This window comes from Phallusia mammillata, chromosome 5 (genome assembly GCF_965637545.1).
Source record: "Phallusia mammillata chromosome 5, kaPhaMamm4.hap1.1, whole genome shotgun sequence".
In the NCBI taxonomy this organism is placed as follows: Eukaryota; Metazoa; Chordata; class Ascidiacea; order Phlebobranchia; family Ascidiidae; genus Phallusia; species Phallusia mammillata.
This window is the reverse complement of record NC_137256.1, coordinates 21,367,257-21,375,923: the sequence shown is the minus strand read 5'-3', so window position 1 is coordinate 21,375,923 and position 8,667 is coordinate 21,367,257. Positions and strand designations below refer to the sequence as shown.

The window sequence follows — 8,667 nt, the reverse complement described above, 5'->3', positions numbered from 1 at the left end:
GATATATTGGTCACTCTGAAACCAGATGACCACTCACAGCGCAGAACGTGACAATCCCCTATTTCACATCACGATTGTTAATAAACGTGACCTTACATTCCGCTCTGTGGTGTGGGCGTTAAACTAAGTAGGCTTTTTATGTATTCTATGAACCTCTTGTACATGAATACAACAAATGTGAATACAACAGAGAGGAAGCGAAACTACAATCTTGCTGAAAATAAACTTTAGCCATTGCATCGTTTCACGTTTGGAAATGTGCAGTCACGTTCTCCGCTGCAAGGTTAACATTGATCTAGCTTAAAGAATGAAAGGAGCCTGGCCTAATTTCAATTCTAGGCTGGAAAGGGAAGAGAAAGCATCTTAGTGGGCGTGGGTGAGTTTATACTAGTTAGACCTGAAAATTAGACGGGAATGTGGGAGACATATACGGCCAAATCAAACCCGTTTCATGAAGCCAAAGCCCGAACCACTAGCATCTCTGTGTCTGCCGCATCGTAGGTTTATTTGAATGCTATGATAAGTAATTTGACAGGTCATATATTTTTAAAATATGTTTTTTTTTATTTGGTCGTTTCAACATACTGTTTAATTTTGTATCGTCGTATTTTATCGATTCGAGTTAATGTTGTTTCATAAGGTTTTATGAATTTTAGTTAAAATAAACATGGATGCACACAAGTTTAGCGCGTTTCAATGAATAAAAAAACACCATTGTTAAATTTTGGATTGTATTTAACGTTAACTTTTTGTTTGCTGCTTTTAAATCACACGCTGAGTAATTTGTGAGATATGTTTAATCGGTTTCAAAAATAGTTCGCATGTCAATGCCAGTTCAACCAAAGCTGACGTCCTCAATTTTGAGAAGGATTAATTTGCTCATGCGAATTTTAAAATCCCATCAGATTTTTTAGTTTATTTATTATTTTCGGGTTAAAGAGTAGCTTGGAGTTATTGTAATTCCGGTAAAACAGTTTTATTTCTGGGCATGTAAGAAATGTATCAGCTTTGGGGCTCAGCTGAAAGTTTCACGATGATGTAGCTTACATTAAAACACGTGTATGTGGTTTATATAACACATAAAATAGCCTACTTAGTTCAACGCCCACTCCACGGCACAGAATACAAAGTCACTTTTCTTAACAATCGTGAAATGATGCGAATCGGCCAAGAATTACTAGCAGCACACTTTTTAACGAGCACACACGCCGCACATACATTTCAGACAATGTCTGTTATGTAGTACAGGGTTGTCAAACTCGTGGGGTTCGGGGGCCACATTGCAGTTTGGAAATTATGCCGAGGGCCGCATGTGATTTTAATCTAGTTTTATACATTTAAACAACCTTTTTGCTACTACGGCCGCATAGCAGATCTTTATTTCACCAACAGCCGCCAATTACCTGCTGGTTTTTATTTTAAAATTACAGATGTAAAGAAATAGGTTCATATCACATGTATACTAACTATTGACGCCCCATAAGCCCAGATTAATTTCCAATTTGATGCACAGAGTGAGCTGCACAGTGTGAAGATCAGTTTTAATTGTTTGTTACGTCATAATCTATATTGTGACGCTTGTGGTACCCGTTTTTTCGCATTGTTTGCACACAATAAGCGTATAAAAAGTCTGACGCATATGGCTACTAGGTTGAAAATACTCTTTTCAGTACCACAAATTCTGTTTAGAGCAGTTTAAAATCAAAATATTTGGCAGTGAATTTTAATTGCGTCACGGCCGCCAGTACAAATATTTTAATGAACATGTTCACGGCCGCACAAATATCTGACAAAATAATACAATTGTTGTTGAGTGCTCTCGGGCCGCATTGGAGGGCTTTGTGGACCGCGAGTTTGACACCCCTGATGTAGTACAAACTGCCATGCGCCTGCAGGTTGTGCACGTACAGGTGTGGGAGTGTAATAGGCTGTCAAAAATTTGTAACTAAGTCAACTGGTTTAACTAACAAAACATTTTTAAGTGTTGAATGAAGTAATGAACAATCTTGTAACAGACTGACCAATATATTCGTCACAGAACGCTTTATAACTCGATTTAGCTGTTGTGCATTTAGTCATAGTCCAACAGTTGTGTCCTCCGCCATGTTTTTGCTCAGAAACGTTTCTAAAGATGCGCACCATGTTCTGACTTAGCAGTTGTTTTGGTGCAATCGTGTTGCTTTATAGCAGGGATGCACAACCTTTTTGCTAAGACGGCCGCATCGCAGATCCGTATTTCACCAACGGCCGCCAATTATCTTATTGTTTTTGTTTTAAAATTTATTGTTTGAAATAGGGCTTGTCCCACATACATAAACCATCTAATGGCGAACAAAATGCCCGGATAATTTAAAACTTGATCCACAGATTGAGCTACACAGTCTGACGACCAGTCCGAGCTATTTATGACGTCATAATCTATATTGTGACGCAAACAGTGACTGTGTATTTGTATTGTTTGCATACAATAGGCGTATATAAAGTGTGATGCACAGGCAGTTACTAGGCTGGTAATATTCTTCACAGTCTTACAAAATCGTTTTAATGCAGTTTGAAAGTCAAAATATTTAGCAAACGAGTTTTTTTACGTCACGGCCGCCAGTGCATATATTTTAATAAACATGTTCACGGCCGCACAAAATCGTCTATTCGGCCGTACAGCCGCAGGTTGTGCACCCCTGCTTTATAGGCACAACTCAAACCCAAATATTATTTCGAAAAAAACACCAGATCAATTTGGTTTATTTTGAGTATCATAGTTCATATTTAAAATAAGTCTTAAAAGACAGAAAATCATAGCTAAAGTTAAAAGGAATTTTTGATTTTAACGTTTATGTTTAGTTTTGGTTTATTGGTTAAAACTGCACAAACCATTTGCGAATGTTCAGGTTGTTAATATAGTGACTAAGAAAGTTGTAGATTAACAAAATCCCATTTCAATCAGTCTTCCATCGTGCTAATAGGGACCAAACCCATTGATTGATCAGTTTTCGGCCTTTTCACCGAACATTCTGGTTTGAACGTAAGGTTAAGACGTGTTCAATGCTCTATTCGCTGCAAAACTGCATACTGAAATGACAACTAATATACTAAGTCACCACAAGAAACATCACTGTCAGCTGTTACAAAATTATGTTTCGCAACATTAACTAGTGCAGACCCATCCGGTATATCACAAAACAATTTGACAAAGTTTTATGTTAATAATCTGATTTAAATATAGACGAATTTTTAATCCAGTCATTCCCTAAGCATTTCTCAAAGCTTGTAATTCAACGTTTCTAGTTGCAACCTTCGCTTAATAAACATTTTGTGAAGCCACAGGGTGTCAAATTCAGTTGGTTTGAATGTTTAACACAGACAAATACCTTCTGAGCTTGTATTTATTGGCAGGAGGAAAAAATCAGAAACAATATGTTGCTACAACTGACAGCGTTTGTCCTGTATTATACGTCACTGGTCAGTGGGCAGCATCAATGCAGTTACGTTACCGTTCCGGTATGCGGTGATGACGTCACTGTCACGCCTGGAAGCCTGATTAGTGGGAGGGGTGAAAAGGGGGTCGCTGGGCCACCAGGCAAACTGGGCCCTAGGGGAATAACAGGTCGACAAGGCCCGATAGGTCTTAAAGGTGATAAGGGAGATGTTGGTCCGCCAGGCGATGCAGGTCTAAGAGGATTTCACGGGGTTAAAGGCGATAAAGGGGCTGTTGGGCCAAAGGGTGAAGCCATAAATTTAGAAGAATTCAGCAAAGAGTTGGAAGAATTAAGAGAAAGGCTTAGAGGTGAGGTTGTTCATTAAGCGTGTCTACCGAAGTTTTTTCATTAAGCATGTCTCCCAAATTTCGATTGGCCCAAACATCACATTAAACTAAAGTAACGTTACTATTTTGCCGATGCTGTTAATCTTTTAATAAGCTACTAGTTCGTAGTAATCAATTTCAATCGATTTTAATCTTTTTAACACGATCGGTTGATTAGTTTTAATCTTTTATTAAACAAAATATTTGCTAATTTACCAATTGACTTAATTAATAAAGCTATCATATAACCGATTATTTACTGATTTTTCAGACATTGATAATCGATTGCTCCCTGTCAGCTGTTTGACGTCAACAAAAAGCGGTTACCAGCGATTACGTGACAACAAGACAGCGGTCTGTCAAGGGGGTTGGACGGTAAACAAATATTACCGATAAACTAAATACCGTAACAAAATACACAAAAAAACACAATAGTTACAGCAATGTATTTCCTACATGACAGGTTTTCCAACGACGATTTGACGGAAGTGTGGATTTTAACCGAACCTGGAAGGAATATAAAGATGGATTCGGAAACATGGAAGGAGAATTCTGGCTCGGTGAATAAATACTTTGGTTTAAATTAAACGCTTAAACTGAAGTTGACCAGAACTTTAAACAACACAGGTTTGCAAAAACTACACAGGATGACGAATGGACAAACCTGCAAATTAAATGTAAAATTAGAAGCGTTTGACCAAAGTCAAGCTTACGCACAGTACAGGTATGATGCATGGTGGCGCTACATATTCGCAATGATAAAAATATTGAGGCAACGAAGCATCATATTTACCTATGTACTATATATGAAAAAATAAATTAGTTCACCCAGGTTTTGGACCGAAACGTGGAAAAACGTCCGCGTTGGGAAAAAGAACTGTACAAAAACAGTATGTAGGCTAAAGCCTTCAGAGAAGGGGCCTAATAAAAAATACAAAAAACACCTACATGTTTTTGTTTTCGCAGTTCGTTTGCAATTGACGACGAATCAGATAACTATCGTTTACATGTTTCTGGCTACAGTGGAACGGCTGGTGACAGTTTGGATTATGACAACGGAATGCAATTCACCACCAAAGATCGGGATAATGATCCGTAAATACAGTTTATGTATATAGTGGACAAATATTTTCTGCATTGTCCAGTTAATGAGATCATTTTTGTTTCATTGTAAATTAGTTGAATGGCGTAATGTTGCAAAACCAAAACAAAGTTAATTACAAAGAAATGATACAAACAACGGGAAAAATAAAATTCCTCTATTAGGTTTTGACAAAATTTTGAAAAACTAAGTTTATAAAGGATATAATCCCCACACCAGATAAAGCGACTCACTCGTATGTTTGATAACAGTGTTTAAAATTATGTTCTGTAAAAAAACGTCTTTGGGCCGAAAATATAGCATTGAAAACGCTATTGGTTGAAACACACAATTAAACAATTCACTATGTGTTTGTATAGTTTGTATTGAGGTTAAGTTTTATTGGAATATTACATTGTGACACAGGTGGAGTGGCAACTGTGCACTTCAATACAACGCTGATGGTGGATGGTGGTACAGAGGCTGTGGCTATTCTAAACTCAATGCTGAATGGGGAGTATCAAAAGGTACATGGCAAAACATGGTTTGGTTTCACTGGAAAGGTTGGAATGAAGCGATTAAAGAATCAACAATGATGATCAAATGCAACTAAACCAACATTTCTCTTCCAAAGATAAAACTTGGACATTTCTGTATACTTCCAGGATCAGTGTAAACTATGTAAATTGTAAATACATTCCCGTTGAATTAGGTGTTGAAAGATTTAAGCAGTCACAAGGAATTTCACAGATGACATTTGTCGTATTAAAAAAGTTGTGTAGGAGATTTTATAAATCAACAACAACTAATTTCATCAAATGTTATATAGGGGCAACATTTTTTACCGTGGCTGGGGTCAATGCAAAGCTCCAGACAACAGAGGTTAGCGTCGATTTTTCACGGTTTTCATCGTGCGAATGTTAGCCTGATCGTTAACCGCCATACGACGCAAAACTGCGCGATACAACAATTACATAACTAACATTTTTAAATGATCTACAAACATATCTTAATTGCACAGTGCAAAAAGACTGCCTGATTGCACGTCCAGTTATGCGCGAGGCCGAGATATTCGCTTTTCAGTGGGCAGGTTTGGGGCTGTAAGAGTAATTACTGGGCCGATTGCAATGAAATTTTTAACAGCCAACAAGGAGCACTCTATCCACAGCTGCTTAAAATTTCAGCAGGTTAAGTCTTGTATTTCTGACCTCATTAACATGTGAACAAACAAAAAATTGAACACAAATTTTCCTAGAAAGCCTTAACTGTTGTTTTAGACCAGGCATGTCAAACTCAAACAACTTTGAGGGCCAAAACTAAACTTTTAAGTGAGTCGAGGGCCGCACTATCGAAAAATTTGTTACAGCGTAACATCATAACAACAAAAGTATTGCATGATTAAAAAGTAAAATGTTCATTAATTCCATTAACTACATTAAAAAAACAATATTGTTATAAATTACAAACAGATATACGTAAGTGTAATGTCATAACAGACTACAGGAATCAGCCTCTGTAAGATTCTATTTGAATAAGAAACTGATGATGCCTTAATAAGCGAAATTAATATTTCTGTTTCAAATAAAACTTTACACTGACGCTGATCGTCTGCCGCTCTCTTTGAGTATATTTTTTATATTTTTACAAACAGATATACAGTAGCAGTTTGAAAGAACCAACTGTGCATTATTGCGCAACAATCGAACCAACTGTGCATTATACAATGACGCAACAATCGCAATAGCTGATTCCAAAGATGGGTTATTTTCATAATTTTGTTAAAACTTCGCAAATGCCACTAATAGTGGATGATTGATTCATGTAAACTCTCTGGCCTGACAGTATATCCTGCCATCGTATATTGTATAACTTCTAAAAGTTACTTCGCGGGCCGCACAAAAAATCTTGAAGGGCCGCATGTTTGACATCCCTGTTTTAGACAATACAAATCAAAAAGTCTTTTGCTACAAAGGTATACATAACAACTTGTTTTTCACTTACCTTTGTTTCGCAAAAACGACCGTTTAATCACCTTTTAACACCGTTTTAAACACCATGCAGTCCTTAGTGTTCAACAAAACCGTTTTGCCTAATTTATACCATAAGTATTAAGTTAATTCTTTAATTGATTTGTCAAAAATAAAGAAGCTACGTTATGACGAAAAATTCGTAACTGTGTTGTAATGCCTACAAGTTGACCTTTAGTGACCCGTGGTTATGCGACGGCCAAGCTGACAACGAGAATTTAAAGACCATACATCGCGACTTTCGAAAAAGTTAAGTTTACACCTCTATGTTGCTTGACATATACGAAACTGAAACAAGTTTATGGAATTTAAATCAAATCGCAGGTGTGAAACCTTCAACAAAGCTGAAAATGCGCATGATTACTTAATACAACGACACCTCATTGCTGCACAAAAAACAGCTGATTTCAAATCGCCCATATGACTGTCTCGTAAAACGTCTGTCCGGACGTCAAGTTGATCACTCCCGCTCTGCCGCCTTAATCGTAAACCCGTGAATAAGAACCACTCCCTTGGGACTTATATCTGACTGATAGTGTATACACATATTATGGGCTGTGAAGGTAACTGGCAAAATTTTAAATACTAAACGAATACCCTGCTCAAACAATTGTTAAAATTTTCGAAAATTTCAGCACCATTTGCCTGCATTTCTGGCCTTACACTAAAACCGAATATTTCGGGGTTTAAAGGGCGAAAAAATGGGTGAATCCAATAAAAAGTTACAAAATTATTTGAAATACCTTACATTGCACCAACCAACAAAGCATGAAACTCTCAGATTATGTACTTGGGTCAGTACAGCCGTTTTAAAAAAAATCGATTTGGGGGCTTGTGGGTGAACCACTGGGTCGTCCGGGGTCAAACTTTAGGAGGATCAAATTTGGATCAATAACTAACATCTGCACAAATTTGAAAAAAATTAACGCACTCTTTCTGGACCAAACACGTTTAACAAACCAGCATACGACAGAAACCAATATTGTGGGATTTAGGGGTGAAAATGGGTAAATCATTTTTAAAGGTACAAAATTACCTTGCGTTGTGTAACGTGAACCGGTGTTCACTTAGTTTATTTTATTCACTGTGTTCACTTAGTTTGGTATATGCTTATTTATTCTTTTATTATTGCACTTGCTTTTCATTGTAACTTTATTTACCTATTACTATATTAGTCGTTTTGTTTTATAATGTTTGTTTGTTTTGTTTAGCCATATTTATTTTCACGTTATTCCTTTCACTTCTTGTTTTTCCACTTTTGTTTTCTTGTGTTCCATTTTCACCCCTTTTCACTTTAATATCTTTATTTGTACTTTTACACCGGTAACATTTCGAACGCATCCCCGCTTCAGTGATTTCTCGTGACGCGTTGTGATTGGTCACATTCCTAGAGGCATGTGACGTCATTTCTCCTCGTGTTTGGTGAGGCAGTTCTCTCCTGGCCCCGGTGAAGTGTACGCGATTGTTTTTGGTGCTGTTGTGCTCCTGTGCTGCGCTGTGGTATTGTGTAACTTAACGTAACGTGATTGAACAGTACTTTTATTCATTATAATATATATTGTTTTGGCCAGTAGCGAAGTCACCGTTGTAACAATTGGTTTTAGCGATAAGCCGTTAGTGCAGGGTCTTGGACCGTTTTACGAATTAGGGAGGAAACCTCGAGTGTTAGAATACAATCGGGATAGTTGGGAAGGTTTAGCGTTAAAGATCTTGCACCCAAACAACTTTCTCTAAATTTCGAGGTTACCAAAATAATT

The 8,667-nt window shown here is 37.2% G+C and overlaps 1 protein-coding gene across 1 annotated transcript; it reads left to right on the top strand.

Moving 5' to 3' along the window:
• The first annotated feature begins 3,335 nt into the window (after window positions 1-3,335).
• On the top strand, window positions 3,336-5,803 carry LOC145229128 (microfibril-associated glycoprotein 4-like). Its single transcript, XM_080094409.1, has 6 exons — window positions 3,336-3,784; window positions 4,074-4,177; window positions 4,266-4,362; window positions 4,430-4,526; window positions 4,769-4,897; window positions 5,310-5,803. The coding sequence occupies exons 1-6, from the start codon at window positions 3,415-3,417 to the stop codon at window positions 5,494-5,496; spliced, it is 984 nt and encodes a 327-aa protein (XP_079950535.1). The 5' UTR covers window positions 3,336-3,414; the 3' UTR covers window positions 5,497-5,803.
• Window positions 5,804-8,667: the final 2,864 nt, after the last annotated feature.

Excerpts from the sequence above, each read along its gene's own strand:
- LOC145229128 (XM_080094409.1), top strand. The coding sequence starts at position 3,415 with ATGTTGCTACAACTGACAGCGTTTGTCCTGTATTATACGTCACTGGTC. Across the intron at positions 3,785-4,073 it reads ATTAAGAGAAAGGCTTAGAG|ACATTGATAATCGATTGCTC; the intron begins GTGAGGTTGTTC and ends CTGATTTTTCAG. Across the intron at positions 4,178-4,265 it reads TCTGTCAAGGGGGTTGGACG|GTTTTCCAACGACGATTTGA; the intron begins GTAAACAAATAT and ends CCTACATGACAG.